General features: G+C 45.0%; 1 protein-coding gene across 3 annotated transcripts; it reads right to left on the bottom strand.

The window, feature by feature from the left end:
• Nucleotides 1-891: 891 nt before the first annotated feature.
• Nucleotides 892-25,858, bottom strand: SERP2 (stress associated endoplasmic reticulum protein family member 2). Of its 3 annotated transcripts, XR_004030162.1 has the most exons (5): nt 25,071-25,858; nt 24,719-24,829; nt 19,155-19,227; nt 8,010-8,233; nt 892-1,335 (listed from the first exon to the last, which is right to left on the bottom strand). XR_004030162.1 is itself a non-coding variant. In XM_030813345.1 (4 exons), the coding sequence occupies exons 2-4, from the start codon at nt 24,800-24,802 to the stop codon at nt 1,295-1,297; spliced, it is 198 nt and encodes a 65-aa protein (XP_030669205.1). In that variant the 5' UTR covers nt 24,803-24,829; nt 25,071-25,833; the 3' UTR covers nt 892-1,294. The 3 variants fall into 3 exon arrangements, 1 of the variants encoding a protein (XP_030669205.1); XR_004030161.1 differs by lacking the exon at nt 25,071-25,858 and having other exon boundaries at nt 24,719-25,060; XM_030813345.1 differs by lacking the exon at nt 8,010-8,233 and having other exon boundaries at nt 25,071-25,833.
• Between the last annotated feature and the right edge of the window lie 1,839 nt (nt 25,859-27,697).

Genomic DNA, 27,697 nt, shown 5'->3' with positions numbered 1-27,697 from the left:
GGGAAAGAAAGGAGGAAGAAGGGGGAAGGGATGCTTTTGGAAGGGAGCTCAAAGTTTGGGAGAAAAGAAAGCCTGAAAGAACATCACTAAAGGGTCTGAAGTTAAAGACTCCAATGAACAAAAAGCCCCCTAATTCAAGCAGTGCCACTAAAACCAAAACCTGTTAAGTGGTCCAGAGAGACCCTGGTCATGTCTGTCACTTTCCTTTTTAAAGCTCTCATGAAGTTAGTGAATGAAAAAAATTGCTAATGCAAAGATGGAAATTAATAAAAAAAGCATGCTTCATATTGCAGGGTGACCAGCTCTAATCCTACCAGTGATCTTGTGGCTGTCCCTGTAACTTCCTTTGGCAACACCATGCTTTGAGAAGCTGTGGGGAAGGCTGGCCAGGGAGAGAGCCTCACCCCCCCATTCTGCCAGCCGATCCCCCAGAGGGCTGCAAGGCTCCTGATTTACCCAGAGCTCTGGAGTGGCTGAGGCTGGGCCCTGGGGTTGGATGGTTCTCACCAAGAGGCCTGGGACATCTGCTCTGTGCTAAGCTCTGAGGCAGACCACAGAGGAGATAATGACTAATCGGACCTTCACATACATTGTACATGCCTTTTCTGAACTGAAAAAGAGAAGAACAAACAAGACAAAAATATTGAAAAAAAAGAAGAATCAAATGTGTAGAAAATGCAAGGTCATTAGAACTGCCCAGGGCTTCATTCAGGCAAAGATCTTGAGGGTCTGGCCAGGGACCTGCTGAGTAAATCTAGCTCTGGTTCCCCTCCCACATATTCCCTGCCCCTCCTCCAACTGCATAACCAAGTCTCCCCACCTCCCAACTTTCCTTGAGCTATTCTGCTATTTTCTTCACCTTAGTTTTCTCACTATAACCCACACATGGTATAAGGTTGAATGAAGACATTTATTTGTAAAACCAATTCTCAATGGAGGAGAGATTGTATCCATAGAAAGTAAACCAGTGATTGTTCAGAGGGCCACATGCACGCATTAGTGAAACCAAGTGAAAAACCAAAAAGACAGCACTGCTGCGGACGACCCGCGTGGCTACTAATCCTGCCAACAGAAAAGCAAAATGTCCTTTCCGCTTGAGAACACGGATGCACCAAGATGTCCTGTGAGAAGGCAATTTGGTCTGACATCCATGATGAAGTGATCAGGGAACAAGTGGGGGAGCGTTTTTTTTCTATTCCTTGTGGCCTGCTTGTTTCCCGCAGAAACTGGCTGACCGCTTCCGTTGTCCTCCCCCCTCCAGTGGGAGGGAGGTGCTGTCAAATCCCTGGCCTTCTCACATGCCCATCCTTATGCTCTGAATGATCTGAAAGATAGCTGAAAAGAGGAAAACACCACAGCTCAGACACCAGACTACACACAGCTGGAAACCCAGCCCACAGTGAGCCTGGCTTCTGCAGACCCCTGGGCCCTGACGTGTTAGCTCACAGCTGATTAGATATTTCCTAACGAGGAGTTAAGTTAACAAGAGGTCAGTGAACTTCTTTAAAAAGGCAGCCTCGCTCAGTCGGCTGATGGATGCCTCAGGGATTTATAGATAACTCCTGCTAATTCCACCAGCAGTTAAGGCCAGAAATCCCTCAGGCACTGAGAGGAGATTTGGCCCCCTTCCCCAGCAAAGTTCTGGGGCTGCCCGGGAGAGGGATATGGGCTTTCGTGCAGAAACTGCACTCATTAAACAGGTCAGTGAGTCTGCCTTTTCAAAATGGCTGTGACCTGTAAAACAATGTGCCCTGTGCTGGGAAGGCAGACCAGGTGCTCAGAGCAGCCCACGGGGCCCGGCCTCTGGCTGCCCAGAACCCTCCATGCGTGCATATCTTCCAGCTGCTTGGAACTCTCTGAAAGGCAGCTGTCTCTCATGGAGAGCGGCACTAATTTACTCAGGGCTCAACCTTTAATAACTGGGGTTGTCAAGGCGGTGGGTAGCTTGTAATCCCACAGAGAACTCCTGGGACCCCTGCCCATGTGGATGAGAGCTGGTTACATAGCTTCAGCCTGTTTCCAGCTATTGGGTTTCAAATGTGTCCCAGGAGAGGAAGATCCCAACTTCTTTTTCACATCTTCCCCATTGAGCAACCTTGGTCAGTGTTGACAAAGATGATGGTAATGATAAGAGTAACTACCATGTATTGAATGGCTTTTTTTTTTTTTTGAAGGAGGGTGGGTATCATCTCATCCAACCATGTGTAAAAACAGAATAAACACTGAGCTCTCAGGGGTCTTACCCCTTCTCGCCTTCTTAAAGTCATCCTGGAATACATCCAGGATCCACGGTAAAACAGTTATCCAGAACCCTAGGAAACAAGTCATTCAGGTTTCATCATCTGGCATCAGTGAGCACATCCTATGTGTCAGACACCGCGCTTCAAGGATACAAAGAGAAATGATGCACAGGGCCTTGGGGAATTGTTCTTGGACAGCTGGGTTTTAAGAGACAAACATGAATGCATTTTTTGGCTTTTTTCCCCCCTAAAAACACTGTACCCATCATCACTACCTTTCTAAATTGGAGATACCATCATATTTCAATGCTAACTTTTCATGAGTGTTCAGTGTCACCATAATGAAAACCAGTAACTGATGAGACGTGCTGTGATCTGGTTACAGAGGAGGCAGCGTTTGATCTGACACTGAAATGCTTCTGGTCAGCTGTACTTCTGGGCTCCCATTTCTGCTTCTGGTCATTTTTTGGGTCTCTTTCTTTTCATCTCTGCTCACATCTCTAGTATTACTACACCAATCTGCAGTGGGCCCTCTACTATTATTTTGTTGCTGTAGACTAAGCTGAAAACAGAAATTGTTAGAGTTATGAGTCAAATCAGAGTCAATCAGCTCCATGTGAGTGTCAGGGACTCATCTGTAGATATGGTGAAGGTGTTGGTCCAACAACTTGGATATTTAATTCTGGATGTGCTCAGATGTTTTCTTAGCTAAGTTTGGGTTCTTGGGTGGGTCTTTTTTTTGGGGGGGGGTGGGGACGAAGTCTTGCTCTGTCGCCCAGGCTGGAGTGCAGTGGCGCGATCTCAGCTCACTGCAAGCTCCGCCTCCCCGGTTCATGCCATTCTGCTGCCTCAGGCTCCCGAGTAGCTGGGACTACAGGTGCCCACCACCATGCCCGGCTAATTTTTTGTATTTTTAGTAGAGACGGAGTTTCACCGTGTTAGCCAGGATGGTCTCAATCTCCTGACCTCGTGATCCACCCACCTCAGCCTCCCAAAGTGCTGGGATTATAGGCGTGAGCCACCATGCCTGGCCTTGGGTGGGTCTTAACAGGAGCAGTTGGAAGAGAAAGTACCCTACAACAATTTATAAGCTTGCAGAAATATCTGATGTTCCTTTCCTCCCCACCAAGGCTCACAAGGAGTAAAAACTAAATAAACATTCTGTATTCTGGCTCAATAGGAATGCCAGGAGGCAGCTGTATATTCAACATTAGGAAAAAAAAATTTACACCTACCATGCCTCAGACTTTGTTCTTGTGATCAGGGAACTATCGCTAATCCTGACAAACAAGTTGACTTTAGAGCAGAAAGTTAGGATCAGATGGAATTGCGTTGAATATCAGCTCTTTGCTGAAAAGCTGTGTGACTGGACAAATAATTAACCTCTTAGAGGCTGCTTCCTGTTCTGTAAAATGAGGATCATGGCCTTTGCAGGGCTGTCATAGGGATTAAACCATATGACACATAGGAAGGGTCCTCACACATGGAGGACTCCCTGCCTGGTAGCTACTGCTATCATCACTGTTACTATGACTACAACAACTGCTGCTTCTCCCTGTCCCAGCATGCAGACCAGCGCTTAGCACTATCTGCTACCCTACAAAGCTATGAACTTTGGGAAATTACTACACAGTTCTGAGCCCTGCTTTCTCTACCTGTAAAACTGTGGATAATAAGTACCTCAAAGTATGGCAAGGAATAAATAAGATGACATAAGTAGATGCTCAGAAATATTACTTCTCACTTACTCTTGCCCTTAGACAAAAAATTATCAGCAGGATGTAAGTCAACAAATAGGAAACCATCTGTGTCTTAGTCCATGTAGCCCCCATATTAAGTTAATTCATAACTTCAAAAGTTCGAGGTAATAATAAGAAACCATGCAATTCTTTTTTAAGGAACTGTTACAAATCTCTTTAAAGAATCTAAGACAGTCCAGGTGCGTGGCTCATGCCTGTAATCTCAGCACTTTGGGACGCCAAGGTGGGCAGATCATGAGGTCAAGAGATCGAGACCATCCTGGCCAACATGGTGAAACCCTGTCTCTACTAAAAATACAAAAATTAGCTGGGCCTGGTAGTGCCAGCTACTTGGGAGGCTGAGGCAGGAGAATCGCTTGAACCCGGGAGGTGGAGGTTGCAGTGAGCCGAGATTGCGCCACTGTACTCCAGCCTGGGCGACAGAGCAAGACTCCATCCCAAAATAAATAAATAAATAAAAATAATAAAAAGAAAGAATCTAAGATAAAGTTTGCACGTCTCAGAACAGCGACACTGATATTAAAACAACTTACCTAGTTCTCTGAGTTTGCTTTAAAAACTGAGGATCATTCCTGATCATAATTGAATCCATGAGTTAACATATAAGAGTCCAACGATACTTAACATGTTCACAGATGAACCTTCTTGGAGACACTACTTTGAATAAAGTCTAATTTTTAAGTTCACCATTTACCTCCACAAGACAACAGAGAGATGGCTGTGTTTATTATTTATTTTTCAGTTGTATCATTGTCTTTAAGAAAACTTACACATCTTATACTAATTATATTAACTGTAATTCTGTGTACCTGCCAATACTGACCTGCAGAGTAACCTCAGCCTTCCAAATGCTGACTTTCCGAGGCGGTAAATGGGAAGGGAGCCAGCAGTGAGTTCAAAAGAGGGAAAGGAAGCAGGGAGTCTAGACCCTGACAAGTTAATAACTTAACAGTGGGTGAACAAAGCTGAGAAAACAGCAGAGTAGGCTGCAGGATAGGAACTGTGGGCAGGCGAGACAGCGGGGAGGAGAGATGCCAAGAAAGGGAGGGACAGCAGGCATTCCAGGACAGGCGATCAGGGCGTGGGCAGGTCCCAGAGTTTCAGAAAAGTCCAGGGGAGAGCAGGAGCTACCAGACCCATGAAGCCTCTGCATCCTCCTACCTGTGTCAAGGATCCTGGCCCTTGGTAACCTTAGATGATCCCATTTCTCTTTTTTCAGCCTCCCCCTTTGAACAAAGTCTTTAGGCTTTAACATGCTAGGAGCACTCCCACTGAAGAATCAAATACACCAGAGCTATCTGACTGACTCCACATCCCCATCCACGGGGCCCTCTCTTCCTCTTCACAACCATTTCTAAAGAGCTGTCTATGCTCACTTTCTGCACTCTCTTACCTGCTATTCTCGCGTCAATCCACCTCATTTAAGCTTCTGCTCTCTTCCCTCCATTGAATATCTTTTGCTAAAGTCACAAATGACTTTTGAGTCGCTTAGTATAACAGGCGTTCTTCCACCTTCTTTCGCCTTACTCCCTGCTCACCCGCAGCTGGGCATTTCCTGATGGAAACTCACTTCCCTTGGCCTCTGTGAAACCATGGTCTTCTAGGTTCTAATTTTCCTCCTTCTCTTGGATGCTTCCTCTAAACTTGTTTTAGAGGAAACAATCCACTTGACCATTAAACATAAGCGCTGACATTCTGCAATGAACGTCACTGGCTTTCTTCTCATTACGTTCTTTCTCCTTAGGCAATGCCTCCCAGCCCACAGTTTGAATTGCCACCTAGCTGTTGATGATGCACAAATGTGTTTCTCCAGCCCTGACTTCTCTGAGCTCCAGCACACCTTCCACTATCTAGTTGATATCTACACCTGGGTGGCTCAGAGGTACCTCGGACTCAACAGGACCTTCTCATGATCTTGTCCCACTGCTAAAACTGGCATCATTTTCTTCCATCTTGCATGTAGACTCAAAACACCACAGTCCTTCCTGACACCCCCAATTGATAACCAAGACCTGTGGATTTTACCTGGGAATCTTGTGATTATGCACCCTTCTTTCCATTCCTCAGAAGCCACCCTAGTCCAAGTTACCATCATCCTCCCCAAGACCCCAGTGAGGCCCTCCCAGTGCTTGACTCTTGCTCTTCTTCCATCCTTTCTCCATACTGTAGCTAGAATTATCCTTTCAATAAAAGCAAATAATATATTGTCACTCTCATGTTTACTGCACATCAAAAGCTTCCCGTTGCCCAATCCCTGATGAGGTCTCCATGACCTGCACATCCTGGCCCCTGTCCAGACCTGTCAGACTCACCTTATATCACTCTTCTCCTTGCTTGGGGTACTCCCTCATGTTTTCAAAAGCTCCCTGCTCTCACCACAGGGCTTTTTTTTGAGATGGAGTCTCACTCTGTCACCAGCCTACAGTGCAGTGGTGCGATCTCGGCTCACTGCAACCTCTGCCTTCCAGGTTCAAGCGATTCTCCAGCCTCAGCCTCCTGAGTAGCTGGGACTACAGGAGCACACCACCATGCCCAGCTAATTTTTTTGTATTTTTAATAGAGACGGGGTTTCACTGTGTTGGCCAGGACGGTGTCAATCTCTTGATCTGGTGATCCACCCGCCTCGGCCTCCCAAAGTGCTGGGATTTACAGGAGTGAGACCACGGGGCTTTTACACATGCCATTCTTTCTGTCTGAAATACTTCTACCCCACCCTATTCCCTAGTTTCCTTCATCAATCAAAATTTAATGTCTTCAGAGAAGCCTTCTTTGATCACCTGGAGCAGAGGTTCTCAGACTTGAGCATGCATCACAGTCTCTTGGGGACAGGTTAAAACACAAATGCTGGACACGTTCCCCCCAAACCCTGGAATTAAGGGACTGAGAATCTGTGTTTCTAACAAGTTCACAGGGGACGTTGAGATGCCGGTCGAGGGACCACACTTTGAGAACCACTTACCTGAGAGTACACCAGTCCTTTGCATTATATGATTTCATAGCCCCATGTGCCTCTCCTTTACATAGTTTCATGGCTGAAATTGTAAGTTTCGTGGCTGAATTGAAAGTGTTTTGGTGTGATTACTTGATTAACTCATCTTTCTTTGCCATTAGACTATAAGCTCCAGGATAACAGGGACCAGGTATGGCACAAAGTAGGTCCTCTGTAAATATTATTGAATTACTGAAAAGTGAACGATTGCAAAGAGCACAGAGGAAAATACATTTTTAAAACCTCAAATGACTACTTTGCAAACCCAAAGAGTCAGCATCAAATGGCTGCCTTTAGATCCAAATGTCTCTAAAGCTCAGTCTTCAAAGGGGAAGTACAAGACCATAAACTCCTAAAGGCCTGATAATGGGCCATCCCAACCCACTCTCACCCTGGGGACTGGCCCTCCCCAGCTAAGAGGGAGTGCCAGAAGGACACAGGGATGACATAACAAGTGGGTCCCATAGGAAAGTGTCAGAAAGCTGGAACCCTGCCAGATAACAGGAGGCTTCCTAAAGCCACTTTTATTGACAATAAATTGATGATAAAAGAGATCAAGGGAGTTGCTGAGAAGAGAGATTAAGAGAGGCTGGAAGAAGAATATCCTTTAGGAGAAGAAGACAACCTAGAAATCATACAGTTTTGCTTATTTTTCATTAAAGAAAATGAAAATGATGAAAGAGCTGGTAGAAAGCAAAGTACAGGCCCTCTGAGAAACAACCTGAAATATTAGGAGACAAAGACATTGCAAAGTGGATCACTAAGTTCTCTAAAAGAATCAGCACAAAGAAAGTCAAAAGCAAGATGCCATTTTCTGGTGGCTTCTCTAGAGATGGAGAAGAGGGAAAAAAGAGAGATGCCGGAGACAGGCAGGGTAAGGAGGCGCTATTAAAACCCAGATGTTATTAGCAAAGAACCTAAAGCTTTCTATCCACATTAAAATAGCAGAAAGACACTTCTGAAAGAGAGCTTCTATGCAATCCCAAATGCCCCCAGGGCACAAAGGAGGCTGCAGGTCACCTTAAGGGAGCCGATGGCTGATGAGGGGTCTTCTCCAGGCTGTGCATCTCAGATCCCAAGGATGAACTCCAGAGCAGAAGAATGGCCTCAGTCTTTCCTTCAGGGCCGGCCAGTTCCTTAAACATCTCACTTGCCGATCTTGTGGGGGGGGTGACTCCCTCTGGATGTTACAGTTTTGAGAAAGTTCTGGTAGTCTCCAGGAAAGGCCAATTTATGTGGTTGACCTGCAAATATGGCGAATTCAAGTCTGTCCTGGCGCAAGTGTCCAGGGCGGGTGGGTGGGGACACCAGTGGCCCAACCAAGAGGCAGCCTGTGGCTGGGTCAAGTCTTTCTCCATCTGGGAGCAAGACCCAGGATGGCTGCACATCAGGAACCTCTGGAAAACACACTTTTTCTGGCAGGAAAAATAGGGGATGTTTTAGCAGGAGCTTTTTTCAATACACAGTCATATGCTAAAGGCCTAAATTGGTGGAAAACTTTTGCTCCATAGAACTTTTAGGGAAACAGTAAGAGAGAGGGAATGCAGGGTAATGGAAAACAGGTGGGTTTTCGAGTCTGAAAGAAGTAGGTTTGGGGACTAGCTCTCTCACTTTTTAGCTATGGGACATTGACCAATTTCCTCTATGAGCCTCAGTTTTGTGATCTGGAAAAATGAGTGTAATGGCATCTTTGCAGGGACTGTGTGACCAGAGGGGAAGATGTATGTGTAGGACCTGGCATTACAAGTAGTCAGTCCTCAATAAATGGTAGCCAAAACAGTTGTACGAACAGATCTTGCTCACCCTCATGGGCTAGTTTATAAAGAATTCTTTCTAGACTTAGAGAAGTTCTAACTATCTCTGCAGAGGTGACACCACTGACTTTCTGGTTTACAAACCCTATCCTTTATCTATCCAAGGGGGCCGCTGGTCTCGGCTCATGGAGGTTCCTCAATATCTCAGTGCGATGCTCACCCACTACAAATTTTCTCACCATCAAAAAGCAAAGCTACCAAAATGGGCAAAATTTTATTTCTTCCCTCTTAAGCATTCAGAGCTTTGGTAAGGACCTTCCCAGGGAGGTGGAGAGTTGGGAAGGCAGTGTGAGCAAGACCATAAACATAATTACAAGAACAGCAAACACTTATAAAGCCAATACTGTCACTCCACTAAACATTCCACATGCATTGCCTCAGTTAATCCTCAGGATTAATAGTCCTGAGAGTCCCAGGAGTTAGGAACCAGAACCATCCTCTTTTAAGAAGAGAAGAACTGAGTCTTAGAGTCGGTGTAAGTATCTTAGACAAGGCTACATAGCTAGTAGGTGGTTTCAAATACACAAAGTCTGGCCCTGAAGTTGTAGCTCTTAGCAACCATGTTAACTTCCCCCCATGGCATGTGCACGTGCTAATGTGGTGGCTTTCACCCAATACACCACAAAATACAGACCTTCCTCAAATTTTGTGTCCCCAAAAGATTTCAGAGAGCAGCTAACATTTCACAAAGAAACATTTCTTAGTTGTTGCAAAGGCTCCATTCTGGCTCCTCAACCTTTGGGCTCAAAGACAGTTTGCCACAAAACTGGTGGCCACACAGGGAGTGGCAAGAGAGAGCACTGAAAAGAGTGTCTCTTTGCCTTCCCATATGTCCCTGGCATGTGTGTGACTTGTACTTTTCTTCTTCTACACCATCCTTAACAGAACAGCCAGTCCTGGGGAAAGTTTGGGTGTGGCCCTTCCAGAAATGGAGAGGCCTCCAGCACATTCATACAGGGAGAGACCTGGACCATCCAAAACACAAGGCTGGGAGAACGGGAGGATTCAGGTCCTGCCAAGGACATCTCAGAGAATCACTTCTTCACATCTGTTCTGAAAAGGCTGTCCTGAAAAAGGACCTGTCTGTGACATGATCTCTCTGCCCTCCCCCAACCCACAGCAGGCAGAGGCCCTGGAGAATACAGGGGGAAAGTGCCGCCTGTTAACTGACAGACGAAAGGAATGTCCCTGCCCAGAAACGGCGGAGTGACTCCCAACGGATGGTGCCTGATAAACCTCACAGGCTCTTTGTTGAAAGGCATTAACTCTGCAATAACAGAGGCCAGCCCTGGAGCCAGGCACAATTTCCTATTTGATGGGCAAAGAGAGTCCAGATGTGTGCTCCCTTCTGGCGATGAGAAAGTCATAATATCCAGCAACATAGGGAGATATGCTGTACATATACACACACACACATGCAAGCATGCATATGCATGCATATACATACGCACACATTCATGAACACACTAACACATACACATTCACAAATACACACACATGGAAACAAACACACACAAAAAACCCACATATACAAACACACACACACGAATGCAAACAGAAACATACACAGGCTTCACTTCAACCAGAACAGCTGCTCTTTCATTTATTTCCCTCTAAGATCTGAACAAAGTTCTGCAGCTTAAAAAAAAAAAAGACCAAAAACCACTAGTCTAGAGTTTTTTTAAACACATTTTTTTCTGCTTATAAAAGTAATATATGCTGATTGATAAATTTGGAAACTATAGGAAACAGTGAAGAAAATAACAGTCACTAGTTAATCCTGTTACCCCAGAGGTTTCCCTTTGATGGGAATAAACATTTGTCAGTTTCAAGAATAGCCAGGCTTTGGTCACCATTACAATTCTCATAATCTCTAATTAGGAAATGAATATCAGGGTTGGCCAGAGAAAGAGAAATAAAATTGAAATTAGGAATACATGAGGGAGAAATAGCCGAGGGAGGGAACTGGAGCATGGCTGGTATTTAAGAGTTTCCCTCTGAGAGTCAAAGGATGATGGGAATTAGATGGTGACTCCATTGGTGCTGCCTGAAACTATCCCTGAGGCATCAGGACAGAGAGAAACACAACCGCATCGCAAAGAGTGGCGTCTCAGATTGCTGCATCCTGTCAGTGTGGGGTATCACACCCAGAGCTCAGAAAAGGTAAATAATATTGTGAGACCACAAGAAGCATGTATAGGCTGACTCTAAATAAAATTATCCAAACAGGTAGCATATTAAGGAAAAGCCCTCGTTTCACCAAGTCCAGGAGGCATTCTGGTCAAAGAGGAAAGCTGGAAATGCCGAAGACAGCTGTCTTGTGAATACTGTGGCAATAACCTTATAAAAAGTTTAGGCTAAGGATAGCAGAGATGAGAACGTGGCCTTGCCAGCCATATCGTGTTCAGGACAGACGTTACCAATCAACTGCAGCCCACTTTCCCACTAAGCATTGGTATAGCCTGAGAGTCCTTCTCAGTAAGGCTCATACAAGAGCTGGGGACAAAAGGGAAAGAAAACGCCCAGAGGAGAGGGCTCTGGGCACAAACAGCAGTGACTAGGTCCATGAATGGGCCGGGGAAGCATGTCAAGTCTGCAAGTGCCTTGAGAAGATAGCAGTTGACCTATCTGTGTGACAGTATCTTTGTGGGGAACAGTCTCAGACAGATATTCCAGCTAATGCTTGCCTCTGAGTCTTGAGATAAAAGCAAGCATTCTTCAGAAGCTTTCAAACAGCTCTCCAAAGAGGCAGGTTTCAAAACCCGGGACTGGCAGAGCCAGGATGAGCTGCTTATCTGGAAAGAGGTCCCACTGCCTGCAGAAATGGAAGATGATACTTGTATTAAAAGGGGAGAGAAAAAAAGGGCAAAGTCTCTTATGAGGGCACTGAAATCTCTTGGCCTTCGATGTGGATCTGGGTCCTAGTAGATCAAGTAGAGGCAAATCCAGCCAGTTAAACAGATTCAAGCAAAACAAAATCCCAGGCTAAGGTTTGATAAGAAGTTTCTGGCCTATTTGGGTTAATAATCTGAGCAGACCCATAACAGGTATTGACTAAGAAATGGGTTTTTGATTTCTTACATAATCTATATATTAACAAAGCCATCTGGGTGCGGTGGCTCACGCCTGTAATCCCAGCACTTTGGGAGGCCGAGGAGGGCTGATCACTTGAGGCCAGGAGTTTGAGACCAGTCTCAACAACAGGGTGAAACCCTGTCTCTACTAAAAATACAAAAATTAGCTGAGCATGGTGGCACATGCCTATAGTCCCAGCTACTTGGGAGGCTGAGACAGGAGAATCACTTGAACCCAGGAGGTGGAGGCTGCAGTGAGCTAAGATGGTACCAATGCACTCCAGCTTGGGCAACAGTGAGACTGTCTCAAAAAGGAAAAAAAAAACTGGTTATCAAATTAAACAAAATGAAACAAGATACAGCCCTGAGATGTTCTAATTGGGTAATACCGTGTCTCAGAAGAATATACTATTCCCAAAGCTTTTGTATCTCATAAAGATAACTTTTACAGCAAAAGAGTGGTGGATTAGGGTTGCTTTAAGGAAATGAAACTCACATTTTTTTTTCCTGACATTCAAATTAAAGGACAAACTGCTGTTCATTGATTGTGGTCTGCATATTAGTGTTCCTTCTCCCTCTGTGGGGAAGACTTGATGCTTTATCACATGGGAAAACAGCCTCATGCATCCAAAGTGTTATCACTTACATTGCTCCCACTCATCCGTGGAGTGAAGAGGCAGGGACCATGGCTTGCTGATAGATTGAGACCAATGTGAGAGGTCGAGTCTGCAACTGAACATGCAGCCTGGAAGGATGAAAGGCGTGTGGGAGTTGAAGCACCCCACAGCACAACTGATGGTCCCGTGGTGCCACTGTTTCCCATGAGGGCTACAAGGACAGAGGTGGTGGTGACTGTAGCTGCAGGCTTTGAGCTTGCTATGGGCCTGCACTTAGATGCCCGGAGCTGCTCAATGCCAGGACACCTTGGGAGGGCTGCTCATTATCCCCATTTTCTTGATAAGGGAACCAATACCAAGAGTAAATACCTTGTCCAAGGTCATTCAGCTGACAAAAGTGAATCTAGGCTCGAAACTGACATCTGGCAGATCCTGAAACTATCCTCCCTTCGGAGGCCTCCTATTCTGAGTGCCAGTTGGTCAGTTTTCAAAGCAGTCCCTTGCCTAAGAGAACTTTTGCAATCATGGAAAGTAGAAATTTGCTTATTCTGAAGAGGGTGTATTTAGATAACCTCCCCAAACTCCCTCTCACCAGGGCAATGTATTAGAGGTTTCCACCAAGTGCCTAAGACAGAACAGGGCTGGGGTGGGCTCGGATCTGGGGGGCGTGGGGCAGCCCCGGGAGGTCTGTTGCTCCCATCTGGCTTTGCAGTGAGGGGTGGCATTCCCTGAGTATGTGTTTATGCCAGGGGTCTCTGGGTGCCTGGACTGTGTCCCCTCACTACTCTCTCAGTCTTCATTCCTTCCTTTTCATTATCTTGCTCTTATTAGGATGGCGGCCATGAAAGGCACATGCAGAGGAGGAGGAACCCACAGGAGAAAACTGAGAAGCAGGAGGCAAGTGATGGCAGTGACCCACGACTATCTATAAGAAAGGGGTCCTGTAGACTTTTTACAGGGTTGTTAACCTGTTTTTCCACATAAAACAGAGAAAGGGTGACCAATAAGTGAGCACATACTTAAATGCCAGCTTCTTACCAGTCCTAACTCTTTCCCAGAAGACAGCCAGAAAAACAGATAAAATGTGCATTCATTACTGTCTGCCTGACCTGAATATTTATTTACCCTAGGTATACTGGCACTATTTCTAAAAAGAGCACTTTGCCCAGCCAATCACCAATGAGAAAAGTGGGTTAATGGAGTAAGGTAATGAAAGCAAGTGAGACTTCCAAGAGACTCACATCAATGATCAACATCTTTATTAATATTAGAAGATTTCGCCTTTTTCCTTAGCATCTGTATAAAAACATACAAAATAAGAGTAACCAACCACGTGAACACAAAGAAAGGCCATATGACCTCCAAGTTCCCACTGGAACTGGGTGAAATGGAACTTGAGCCTGGCATAGGGGTGTATCTTGTTCAAAGGAGAGCTAATAGAAAGGAACAGGAAAAGGGTCTATCTGTCTGCAGAGATGTGGAGATCCTACAAGACACTCCAGTGCATTTGGCCTGAGTGTTGCAGGCCAGGGCAGGTGTGTGGGTGCAGGTGTGCATGCTGCAAACAGGCAGATGTGAGATGTAGGGGATTTTCCTATTTCAGATTACAAAGCTGGAACAGAGGTGAGACAGACCACTGATGAGGGCTTCAACTATCCCAGCACCTACCAGAAAGCTCATTACCTAAAGCAAAGCAGCTGACAAATGGGCTAGACTTGAGGACTGCACATTCGTTTAAATGTAGAGAAAAGAAGGGTAGGCACTTATGGCCTGTGACCCTAAAACGGGAGAAACTCGAGGGAATAGTCGGCTCTGCAAGAAGAAATGAATCGTGACTAATTCCAGAGAGGTGGCAACAGGGACAGATCTAAAGGAGCTATTGTGTTTCCCATGACATGTTCTGTTTAGAAAAGGACATGTACAAAGATAGAAGGAAGGGCACAGTACCAAGGACAAGCTGAGAAGAGTGACACATTTCTGTGAGAACCGTGCCCGACTTGAGCTGAGGATTGCAAAAAAATTGCTAAAGTTGGCAAGAAAAAAAAAAAAAGGTGGTGGTGAATTATTTTTAGTTATGATTAAAAAAGGGATGAGGCCCATTACTTAGGGATCATGATAGCATGTTAACAGAAGACAGGGAAAGTAAGATGGCTCAACTCTTGTTTCATGTCTAACCTCTCCATAAAAGCAAAATGGCTTTATAACTAGAAAGCTTTAAATCAGCATCATTAAAAGACCCCTGGGTGGCCGGGCACATTGGCTCACGCCTGTAATCTCAGCACTTTGGGAGGCCAAGGCGGGTGGATCACGAGGTCAAGAGATCAAGACCATCCTGGCCAACATGGTGAAACCCCATCTCTACTAAAAAAAAAAAAAATTAGCTGGGCATGGTGGCGTGTGCCTGCAGTTCCAGCTACTCAGGAGGCTGAGGCAGAAGAATCGCTTGAACCTGGGAGGTGGAGGTTGCAGTGGGCCGAGATTGCGTCACTGCACTCCAGCCTGGGCAACAGAATGAGACTCTGTCTCAAAAAAACAAAAAAAAAACAAAAACAAACCTCCAGAGAGGTGGAGCTAACATACTTAATCCCTGGAAAACCGCTGGAGACCGGGAGAGTTCCAACAGATGCTTGTTAGCAAATGTCCCAATTTACCCAAGAGGGAAAGATACAGGTCCTGCTGTATGGGCTGGTATGCCAGGCAAAAGTTTAGGCCATATAATAGTTTTTAAAGCCCTTCAAAAAGGAAGAGATGGGTTTTGAGAGTTGGCCTGGGTTTGAGAAAAATAAGCCACGCCAAATGACTCTACTGGCTTTTTCCCTTATAGGGGGCCTAAGGGGGCAGACTGGAGAACGCCACAGTTACTGTGTATCTTGAAGCCTATATATATCTTTATCTACTTAGACCCTTGACAATACAGGTGGCATGGTCATTGGGCTCAGGGATGCCTGAGAGTAGGCTTTGGCCATTCTGAGCACCTTATATTCTTGAGCCCAGCACATTCTCTGAAGCCACCATGCCACCGCCACATAGTGTTCCCATGCAGAGTCACCTTCCTCACACCCTTTGTCTGGCTGTTTGTTCTTCAAGACTCCACTCAAACAGCACCTCCCCTTGGAAACTTTCTCTTCTGCTGAGTATGATTTAGAAGTTCCTTATCCATGCCAGCCAAGCACCCTGTAAACTCAGCTGTCACTATCGCAGTGAGCTTTCCCTGGGCTGCAACTGACAGCTTCCTTATCTGCCTCTCCCAATGCCTGCAAGTACCCAAACAGGATTGTATTTCCAAAGCCCGGCACAGTGCCAGGCACAGAGGGGACCCTCAAGACATGATGATTGCTTGAATGAGTTTTGCATGGAGGCTCAAAGTCAACCTGAAAGAGGTTGTCTCTAATTGTGTTCTGTGGGTTTCTCCAAGTCTAGACTTTTATCATGACTTGGAAGAATAATAGACTTTCAGAGACCATAACGCTGGGAAAAAAGGGTAAGTAGATCAGAGGCTTAAAGTTCAAGGTCTGACAATCTATAGACTGGTCATACAGCCTGAAAACATAGCTAACCTTTTTGTACAGGTTTATTATCTTTATTTTCCTGTAGTATGATAAAGGCATAGTTTTATTTGTTTGTTTTTATTTTGTTCTTGGTTGAAAAGCAGAGACAGATCATCTGAGGCAATGCATCACAGATGAATATGTAGGTATTGATGGAAATGCTGCATTAATGTACCATATTCATTGCAATTTTGCACAGTGCTTGGACTTACACATTACTAATGAAGGACAATACGTGAATATCTCACGTAATGTCATTGACCATATTATATACTATAATGTAATATCAGTAAGCCATTTATTATACATGTTAATCTATGTTTCGGAACTTTATGGACATGGCATAAAAAGATAAACGATAACCAACAATAAATTTTTTTTTTTTTTTTTGAGATGGAGTCTCGGTGTCGCCCAGGCTGGAATGCAGTGTCGCGATCTTGGCTCACTGCAAGCTCCGCCTCCCGGGTTCATGCCATTCTCCTGCCTCAGCGTCCTGAGTAGCTGGGACTACAGGCGCCCACCACCAGGCCCGGCTAATTTTTTTGTATTTTTAGTAGAGACGGGGCTTCATCGTGTTAGCCAGGATGGTCTTGATCTCCTGACCTCGTGATCCACCCGCCTCGGCCTCCCAAATGCTGGGATTACAGGCATGAGCCACCGCGCCCAGCCTAAAATTTTAATAGAAGTAATCATTCTTCTTTGAGAATAAAAAAAAGCATAAAGTTTTATATTAGGTCTCAAAAAAGGTCAACTAGATATCTACAGTATGAGGAATATCTGGCTTTATCCATTTATCCATCCATCCATCCATCCATCCATCCATCCATCCATCCATCCTAAGCACTAACTATGTGCTAAATACTAAACTAGGATCTACAAATTTAATGAAAAATAAACACTGCCTCCCCTGAGCTTATATCCTACTGGAGGGAAATGAACATAAGTAAGTAAACTAAATAACTGCAACTGCCGATGAGGGTCATGAGTAAAATAAAATAGTATGTGATGCAGACAGGAAAGACTTTGGGATAAAGGGGTATGTAGATGTGTTTCCGGGATTGTAGGAAGTTTATGTGAGTACGAGCTGGGTGGCACCTGGCTGGCCATCAGCTAGACGTGAGTCAAGGATGTGCTGCAACTGTTAAAGAGTAACTGCAAGCCTGGGTCACATTAATAGAGGCAGAGTGGTGAGCAAAATCAAGGGCAGTGACAATCCTACTGCCTCTGTGGTGGTCGCACTGCCTCTAGACCACCTTCTGCAGTTGCAAATGCTATACTCTTTTTTTGAGATGGAGTCTCGCTCAGTCACCCAGGAAGGAGTACAGTGTCGCGATCTCGGCTCACTGCAAGCTCCGCCTCTGCGGTTCAAGCGATTCTCCTGCCTCAGCTTCCCGAGTAGCTGGGACTACAGGCACGTGCCACCATGCCCAGCTCATTTTTTGTATTTTTAGTAGAGACAGAGTTTCACCATGTTGGCCAGGATGGTCTCGAACTCCAGACCTTGTGATCCTCCCCGCCTTGGCCTCCCAAAGTGCTGGGATTACAGGCGTTAGCCACTGCGCCTGGCTTTTTTTTTTTTTTTTTTTTTTGAGGCAGAGTTTCGCTCTTGTTGCCCAGGCTAGAGTGCAATGGCGTGATCTCTGGCTCATGGCAACCTCCGCCTTCTGGGTTCAAGCGATTCTCCTGCCTCAGCCCCCCGAGTAGCTGGGATTACAGGCATGCGCTGCCAAATGCTACCCTTTAATAAAGTCATTGAGAAGATCCAGAAGAGGAGTCTACAAACCACATCTTATGAGGCAAGGTTGAGAGATTTAGGGAAGCTTAGTTTGCAGAAGGAGCCACCAGGCAGTCATCTTTAAAATATCTGATGATTCAAGGTGCTAAGAGGAGAATGAGTCCATTGTGTGTTACCCTAGGAGTTCAAATCTGAACAGCTGAGAAGACAGCATAGTGTAATTCAAAACAGAAGAGACATTTCTAATAGAATTCCAGCAGACATGGAATAGGCTTTTTGAAGAAGTATTCAAACATGGATTGGGTAAACAGCTGTTTAAAAGACATCCTTAAAGATACTTCTTTGGGAATAGAGTAGAACTGTGTTTCTTTGAGTGTAAGATTTTCTCATCTTGGAATGCCAAATCATCTTTAAAATATTTGAGCCACAAGCAACAATAATGCCAAGTACATTGGATCCTTCCTTCCTCCTAAGAGTTTTTGCTTCTTTGGAAGAGTGGTCTCTTGAAGATAAAAGGAACTGATCCATCTTAAATTTTTTTTTTAATTTTCATGATTTTAGGTTTGAATGCATGATTCATCTTTAGTCATGGGCTTCTCTTGTCATTGGGGCAGAGGCTGTCTTGCTGGGAGGCCTAAGCCTGAGCAGGAAGATGTGGACCTCCTGCCTTCCTGCCCTCAGTTAACAGTGAGATGATGGAGGGTGGGAATCCCTAAAGGCATGCTGTGTAGTTAGAAGTGACCTCCACTCACAAGGATTTCTGAGACCCAACATATGGGGATCAGGAACCATGTCAAGGCTAGTTCAGCATGTAACTAGAAACAATGGCACAATGCTTCTGCTCATCTTCCCTGCATTTGTGTGTATGTGTGTATCTGCATGTGTGTAAGTAAAGCTCTCAACTTGCCAACTTACATCATCAGGTGACCCATACCTTAAGGCTTGGGTCAAAGGCTCAGTTGTATCTAGGAAGTTGTATCTAGGAGCTCTGCAGAACTTTCTCATAAGGCATAAGGCCTCTCCCTTTCTCGGAATGTGGATTTATCACAGGCAGACAGGTGTTTCACCTTCTGTTCTAATGCCCTTTTAAGGCTATGTCTGCACAAAAAGACTTTACTGAACTCTACAGTGTATACAGCCACTTTAACTACTCAGTGTAATCATTTTATGATTAGGATTTGATAGTGTATCAATTCTGTCTCTACCTATATTTGGAATAGAAACTAAATCAAAACCCATTAAGATTAAGGCTTAAGGCAGTGATAAACTTGAATCCCATACCAATATGTTTTTCATCTATTTGCTTTGTGAAGAAAACGTGTGTTTTTCAAAGTCCAGTGGAGAACATGGGATATAAGTTCAGTGAAACACCCATACCTGAGCCACAGACAACAAAAACAAACAGTGCCAACAGCCATGGTCCCACAGGATATTTCTCCTCTTGCGGCCTCTAAAAGGGAATGGGAAAAAGTAAGATTAGGTTCATTGACTCAATAAACAATTATTTGAGTATCACTAGGCATTGTGCTAGGTGCTGGGGATTCTACTGTGAATGAGACAGACTTGGTTTCAATTCCTCAGTGGACAGATATAGATGAATGAAGTCCATTAAAAGGATTGAGATAGGTTTGTAAAAATTCATCAATAACCTTATTAACATCCCTGTAACTCAGTGAACTTGGTGGTCTTAAATATTCTGGGGACAGATATGGTATGAATACATAAACCAATATGGTGATTTAGGAACCAAAATGATATTAATAATAACTTTCCATCTGCTGAGGTATGCTCTGTGCCAGGCACTATACTAGGCAGTCTGCATTCATTATTTCTGGCAAGTATTATTATTTCCATTTTGGAGTTGAGAAACTGAGGTTCAAAGTTTGTTAACTTGAGCAAGAGCTGGGATTCAAATTTAGGTCTGCCTCATTACAAAGCCTGGGTGTTTTCCATTAACAGATTCAATATTTAGTTTCTGCATCTGTGAATTCCAAGCAGGATCAGAGAGCACAGATATTTTCTGAAAACCTTTTACATACCCCCAAATTAGGAAGTCAGTACAGTGGAAATCCTTGCAACAATAGAAGCACCACAACAATTGTGAATGGTTATGAGTGAAGCAGCATTTTGTAATAAAGCTCTTAAGCCTTAATAAAGCTTGCACTTGGGAGAAGTCTCTGAATTCTCTGGGAAGCAGAAGGGGACTGTCAAAACTGCATGAATGAAGCCCTACAGACCTCCTGCTTTTTCAAACCAAAAGCACAGACATAATAAGATCTTCCCTCCACAACACCTCCAGGTCTATGTGCAGGTAGGGCTTGGTCCTTAAACCCAAATCAGTCAGAACAACAAACATTTTCTGAGAGATGCATCAGAAAAGAAGTGAATTTCTCAAATAGAATGGGAGAGTGAAAAAAAAAAAACCCAAAAAACTCACTAATTATTTTCTGATTAGCTTGAAAAATAGGCTGCATTCAACACACGTTAAAGAATTCACATGCAAAACACACAAAGAAAAACGTGTTGGTAGAGTGGAATGTTCATAAGTATTGATTTGTGGTTGATCTCATAAAACCCAATTCCAGATTTCAATTAAATGTTGTTGACATTTAAACATTATATTCAACATTGTAAAATATGGGCTAAAAAGTATGTTCATATCCATACAAATACCACAGCCAGACATTCAGACTGAAGGTATGTAATAGTGTTTCAAAAAAAAACGAGTGGTGCTATCATCAAGGGTGTAAGTTTTTGAAATGTTGAACAAGTTTTAGTAATGTTTCTCACAAAAACTTCTTTAAAAAAGGATAATCTTCCTTTGATTTTCATTGTAGTTGCTTTCCTAGAAAATTTATCATATATTAAAACTGTAAAATCTATGATGTGTTGTATTTATATGTAAAATTAAGTTGTAGGCTAACGTAAATATAAACTGGTTTCTCATCTAAAAAAGGAATTTATTTTATCATAGATAAGGCAACAGTTCTTTAGTTTTCAGCTTACCAAAAAGCCCTTCTCTTTTACCTCACTTGGGTCCACTTGTCACCTGTATGGCCACATACTTTTTCTTGATAGCATGTGTCACAGTTTGTAGGTCTACATTTATTCTTGTGATAATGTGTTTAATATCTGTCTATGAGACTACAGACCCCACAAGGGCAGGGACTATGTCTTGTTCATGTAGTAATGTATAGAAATGCCTGGCACAGAATTTAAACATAGAAGATAATAAACGTTCATCAAAGAACAAATAAACATACAAGTTTCATTAAATAAGATTTCTTAGGTTAGGCAGAGTAAACACAGGTTCTAGGAAGGATATTGTCTTTTTAGTACTAATTCCTAATTGGTGTAGGATTATCCCTGTATCTCTCCTACATGAGAAATATGGATTAAAGTGTCAACGGCAGGTAGACTTTGACTAAGGATTAAGACATTCACTTCTCTGTCCTTTACTAAGCCTGTATCTACCACCACTTACATGCCAGCAAGTCACACTGCAAAGGAATCGGTGGCTGCTCTTAATCAGACGAGGACAAAATCCGTCTTAAATAATTGCATAAGATAACTGTGCCATTTTTTGGCCCTTAAGGCCAGGCCAAGTTCAGATCCGGTAAACAACATTCATAAAGCTACCTGAACAAAGTGTGACATTCGCCCTTCCCACCCTCTTCCACCACCTTCCCAGGAACTTGTCACAGTTGCCCAGAAACCAGTTCTGTTGCTGTTGTGCCACTGATGCTATATAAAAAAATTCATTTTCTCTCTATTTCCAGCAAAGCTAATAAGTGAATTCAGGAGCCTGTAATGAATTATTCGCCCAGGACAGATACCAAATAGAGTCCTTTATTTTTCATATGCAGAAAAAACAGATGATCAGCATGTAGAGCTTGGAGCATATAACACAAAAACCTTTTGGATGACATTCTCCAGGGAATCAACATTATTTGGGGACTTTGGCTGATCATAGTACCCATATATCTTTTTTTTTGACAGCTTTGGGTGACTACTTTTTAGAAGGGGTGCCCAGCAAAATCCCGTTGGGACAATTCACATAAACCTGACTCTATGGCTGGAAAAGGTGGGGAAAACTAGTAGCGATTCTGCAAATGACATGGTTTACCCCAAACATGAGTTTGCTACTTCTTGAGGCTCCAAAAATTTCAGGGAATGGCTTTCCCTGTGATTAAGATACCAGTAGGGTAACTCAGAACTCTGAAATTTAAATTCCCCATTCATTCTGGAGAAGTTACTACTGTATAATCACAAAATGATTATTCCATTTCACTGTTTCCTTTTTTTTTTTTTTAGACGGAGTCTTGCTCTGTCACCCAGACTGGAGTGCGGTGGCGCGATCTTGGCTGACTGCAACCTCTGCCTCCCGGGTTCAAGCGATTCTCGTGCCTCAGCCTCCTGAGTAGCTGGGATTACAGGCACCCACCACCACGCCTGGCTAATTTTTGTATTTTCAGTAGATACGGGGTTGTGCCATGTTGGCCAGGCTGGTTTCGAACTCCTGACCTCAGGTGATCCATCCGCCTCAGCCTCCGAAAGTCCTGAGATTACAGGCATGAGTCACCCTGCCCGGCCTTGTTTCTTGGATTAGTCTGCTATCTGGGAGAATAATATTAATTTATCCGTAAGCTATTAGCTAATAATAAAATACTGAGGCATCTGCATACAATTAAAGATGTTTATTTCAGAACAATTAGTCTGAATTTTCAGTTGGAATCTATACTTGTTTCCATTTAATGAATTTCATCCTGAATAGTGATCTTTTGCAAGTTACTTTTAACAAAATATAATCATATTTGACTTGTAATTGAGAACATGAGATTTAGGATTTATCAAGTTTCTCTTTGAAAGAAAATTTCATTTTTCTATTGGATAGCCATCTATTTACAATAACGTTAACCAAAATTCCCCCAGCCAATGCAAAGCAAACATTGATTGTGGCTTGGTCTGGAAATCTTTCATTACAAATTCAGCTGGGCCGTTTAAAAACTCTTATAGGCGCAAGGCACTATGAGAGTTTCTTGGGGGCCACCCCATGACATATCAGAGCATATTAAAATGAACTCATACTGTACATTAAATATAATTTAAATGTAGCTCTGAACACTGAGTTGAACTGCAGGTGACTGGTACCTTTCCTAGGTATTTAAACAGTGTTTTCCCAATTTTTCCATTTTCCTATTTTATTTTGGAGCCAATAATTTTTGTTTTGGGTCCCAAACATTTTCCAGTCTTCTTGAAAAACTTGAGGTGGCAGACACTGAGTCTGCAGAACCTAATAGATAAAATAGCCTTAGAAATTAGTTCTTGTTTTCTTCTTTTGTAATCAGATAAGCTGTCAACTGAGATCTGACAACTGAACTCTGGTTTTTTAGTTCATGAAAAAGAGCCACATGACTAGTTATTTTTCACTGTGTCAGTTAGCAGATCTGATCTCTTGAGAAGGAAGAATTGATCTCTTAGGGATATAAAACCCTGCATGCCTTAACATCAATTATAAGTTGCTTCTCAATGTCAACCTGGGCAGCCATTTTTTTTTCCTCAGTAAAAATAAGGAAAACATAAATCAATGTGACAAAATGGTTCCAATTTGATGGCATCTTGGCATTTTGCTGCCCTAATCACAACTAAGTGATCTAATTCCTAAATGAGAGAATTTTAAGGATTACTTAGGTCTTGTGTATAAAGCTCTGAGTAGAGATGAGTTATACTTAGACTTGTATATAAAGCTCTGAGTAGAGTTGAGTTTGATCCTAGAGTTTCTGTGCCATAATACTGCTTGGTTTTGCAAGAATTCTGGTGTGATGATTACAGATCTAGCTTTTTGCTTAGTTAATCAAACCAGTATAGTTTCTTTGGCTAAAAGGAATTGATTCATCAAATCTGCAAGCTTTCCCAGCCAAACTCCAAGCTTCAGCTGGTTTCCACTTAACTGTATGGGGTAACAGATCCCAGGGGCCTTTGCTCACATACTTGGAGACCAACTTCACCAAACTACCCATGCGACTCATGCCTCTGAATGTCCAAAGTCACAGGCCTCGCATTTTCTGTTGACGATAATCTGCTTTGCTAAAAGAAACTCCTGAGTGTAAGGCACAGGTTTTACTTAAAAGTCCAGTTACAAAGCTTCAATTTACAGTTCTAGGGACACCGAATGCCTGACAATAAACTGGTCTCTAAAGTTATACCATGAGAATGAGTCTGAATTCACCGAGTGGAAAGAATAGTAATGCTGCCCTTAGACTTTTGCCTAGGGGCTGAGGGAGGTCTCACTGGAAGAGAGGTAAAAGAGAAAAAGGAGGCTGGAGGGAATGTGGGTCCAAATATCACTCCCCATTTTAAGCCCTTTCAACATCTCCAGGGAAACCCTCACAAAGGGGCTGGAAAGAAAACTTGGTCCTGGTGCAAATCTGTTGGGGAGGGAAGACAGGTGGAGTCTGGGAGGAGGAGATGACAAGTGGCCTCCATTTAGCCATTGATTCATTCATTCAGTCATTCAACAAATCAACAAAAGTTCTAGAACATACTAGGTTCCAGGCTCTGTGTCATGCAGTTGACTTAACTGGCCCCTAAGGATGAGGCTTTCCGTCTTTCCCCGGGACAAGGCCCAGCTGTCTCCCGGGGGGAGGGGCGGGGGGCGGGGGGGGGAAGGAGGGCTCCTCTGCGCCTCCCTGGTAGCCCAGGCGGCCACTCCCAGAGGGGCCACGACCAACCAGGGCCCTCTCCGCCCACGAGGACGCCAAGCGGACCGCGCCGCCCTGAACCCAGCTCTCAGCCCCGACTCTGCAGGACCCCGCAGAAGGGGCGGGCCGGGAGCCGGGAGGCCGGACCCTGCGCCGCTACCCGCCCGGCCCCGCCCCCACCTCCGCCCCCACCCCGCCCCGCTGCCCGGCTCTGCCCGGCCGGCGCCGACCCCGCCTTACCAGGGTTTTGGCTACGTTCCCCCTCTGGGTGATGTTTTTGCTGTGCTTCTCGTTAGCCATCCGGATCCGCTGTTTGGCCACCATGGCTTGGGCGCTCTGAAATGCTCCCACCTGCAAGGATTCCCCCCGCGTTAGCTCCTGCGACAGGGCCGAGCGCGTCCTGCCGAGGCCCCCGCGGCCCACCCGGGCGCTGCAGGTGGCAAGGCGCGGCCCCGAGCCCCGCGCACCCCGCTCCCCGAGCCCCGGCTAGCCGACTCCAGAGAGAGGCCGCAGCCCGGACGGAAGTAATCTCTCATCTCAGGAAACCCTCTCCGACTTCCTCGCCATCCTTCCGGTCCCCGCAGCTACCTACCCCGCGCGGCCACCGAGGCAGGCGCGACCGCGCGTCCTCCCGCGCTGAGCGGCCGGAGCGCAGCGCGCAGAGCCGGGGCCCTGCAGTGTCGCGGTCCTGTAGCCGAATGCTGCGGGGCCGAAGGTTCGGGCGACCACGGCGTTTGTGAGCGCGTCGGGGACGGGGGCACGGCCCCTTCTGAGTTTGTCGGCCGGTGACACACCCCAGCCCCGGGGAAGGGATGAGGGCGGCCGCGCTTCAGGCCGGGCCGAGCGGTCTCCCCTGCACCGCCGCCCCCTGGACGAGGGCTGGACCCAAGGCGGTGGTCAGGGACCTCAGGACACAAGTAGAACCAGGCCAAGCCCGGGCCCGCGCTGCCCGAGTGTGGTCCACCAAACGAGCGTTCTCTTCAAGGGTCTCGGGAAGGGCCCCACGCTGGGGGACCCCACTGCAGAACTTTTCGTGAGGGCTGCAAGGAGGGCCGTGTTGTAAAATAAAGAGGAGACATGAAGCGGGATCCCCTGAGGGTTGGGGATCGGGCGGTGAGGATGGAGTTGGGACAGGCCTTTTTGCTTTGGTAGTTGTAGGGGTTACAGTGGAAGATGGGCCAGCGGCAGAGGGAAGCATGCAGGAAAGAGGAAGAGGCCTTGGACCTGCAGCCCAGGTCGGATTTGGTGGTTACTGTCTAAATCTGAAGCTTTGGCCTGCCTTGACTCCCCACCCACCCAGGGCAGCTTGGACCTCTCTCTAGCCACCCTTGTCCCGAGGGGTCTGAGTGTCTCCCAGACTAAACTGGGCATTTTCTGCAGTGGAAGGATAAAAATGGAAGCGTTTACGTGCCTCCCAGACACGGTATTAGGGCTCAAGAGCTCTACAGATTGCCTAGGGAGGTAGGGGTGGAAGGGGTTCAGTTCCTCACTTGGAGTTAGCTCTTAGAAGCTCAGAAGAGTGGAGGCGAAGAGGGGACATTCAGCCTGGGAGATCTGGGGCAGTGGGAAGTGGGGATACAGGGTCGAGGTGAAGGCAAGCAGCAGCACCCCCAGCATGGGGAAGAAGGCCTGAGGCTGGCTCTGGCCACTGCATCTCTAGGCCTTCTCTTGCAGCGGGAGGTGGCTGGGTTTCCAGGAAATTTTGTGTGAGTAAAATTTTCTCATGTCATTGGAGAGTTAGGGAGAGCTCATCTCTTTTGGGGCCTTTCTCCAAGCAGGTCCCCCTCACCCCGCTACAGGCTTCTTGTCACTCAGGCTTCAATAAAGGCCATTCTGGGGGCTGCTTGCTGTAACCTAGAAGACAGAATTACCTAGGATCATTAGTAGGGTCATTTTTTTTTCTCTACTCTACAGGCCAATTAATTTGAAACAAGCTTCCATGGCCTTTTAACTGTTAGCATCACCACTGTTGTAACACGACCATAAACTCAGTCTGCGTCCCACTCTAGTCCCATGTTTTTAATAACTGCTGGCTCTTTTTTAGGGGTTTGGGTGGGGGGATTCCTACCTCAGTGATCCCTGCTGAGCCTGGCTGTTGTCTGTGGTCCAGAAGGTTCCTTTACCTGACTCACTCTTCTCAGATCACATCCAAATGCCAGGGCAGGAGACTGACCGGGGTCCTCACCAGGTGAGTAGAGGCCTGGCTCTGAGCGACATTAAGGAAAAGATACAGACAGAGACTATTTTCTCTTTGGGTCTTCACATTCAGTGAGTACAGTTAAGAAGTGTTCTTAACTGAGAGAAGCCCCTTTTGGGGAAAATTTTTCTTTACCCTTGACTCCTTTTTCCTGCTATGCTTCACTTTTCCAGCATTTTAAATTAGTTTGTTTTAATTATGAGTAGACTGCATACACACAGTAAATAGTCAAACAGAAATAGGATAGAAAATGAAAAGTAAAGGTCTCTTTCTTTGCCACCCTCCCCCAAAAGTTCCCACGGTTCCTAGGTTGCCCTTCTAGTATATACAAGACTATTTGTATATTCCCTTCTAAAAAAAAATGGAATAGTAGTATGCAAACTGTTCTGCCACGTGCTCTTCTAACTTAATGTATCAACATTATCATATCACTTATATATGACCTCTTTCTTGTAGTTGTGTTATGTCTCATAGTATGATTATACAGTAATATATTGAACTGATATAACCATGGATTATTATTTCCAGTTTTTTTTTTTTTGTGGTTGCCAACAATGCTTCAGTGAATATCCCTGTACATAGGTCAGTATGTACTTGTGCAGGTACATCTGCGTGTGATATTGTGAAATATGTATTTGATTGTAGTCCCTGTTTCCTGACCTAAAACTCTTAAATTCCTTGGAATCTCCAGAGTGATGAAAATACCTTACCTTTTGTATGCTAATGAGATGGTTGGTGACTTGGAGCCCCTAGATAGCTTCAGGATAGGCACTGGTCACCAGAAAGACCAAGGCAGGATTAGAGGGTTGGGACTTTTAGTCCCACCCGGTCCCTCCAGACCTCCACAGAGAGGAGAGGGGCTGAAGGTTAAGTCGATCACCAGTGACCAGTGATGTAATCAATCAGACATATGCAATGAAGCCTGTATAAAAACCCATAGGATAGGGTTTGTTGACTTCTGGAGAGCGGAATATCAGGTTCCTAGAGGGTGGCGTGCCCAGAGAGGATATGGAAGCACCACA

This window comes from Nomascus leucogenys, chromosome 5 (genome assembly GCF_006542625.1).
Source record: "Nomascus leucogenys isolate Asia chromosome 5, Asia_NLE_v1, whole genome shotgun sequence".
Classification (NCBI taxonomy): Eukaryota; Metazoa; Chordata; class Mammalia; order Primates; family Hylobatidae; genus Nomascus; species Nomascus leucogenys.
This window is presented reverse-complemented; position numbering and strand designations above follow the sequence as displayed.

Coding starts and splice junctions, on each gene's coding strand:
- SERP2 (XM_030813345.1), bottom strand. CDS start 24,802: ATGGTGGCCAAACAGCGGATCCGGATGGCTAACGAGAAGCACAGCAAA. Junction 19,228..24,718: donor GGAACGTAGCCAAAACCCTG/GTAAGGCGGGGT, acceptor ATTCCCTTTTAG/AGGCCGCAAGAGGAGAAATA. Junction 1,336..19,154: donor TTTTGTTGTCTGTGGCTCAG/GTATGGGTGTTT, acceptor TCCTCTTTTCAG/CTATCTTTCAGATCATTCAG.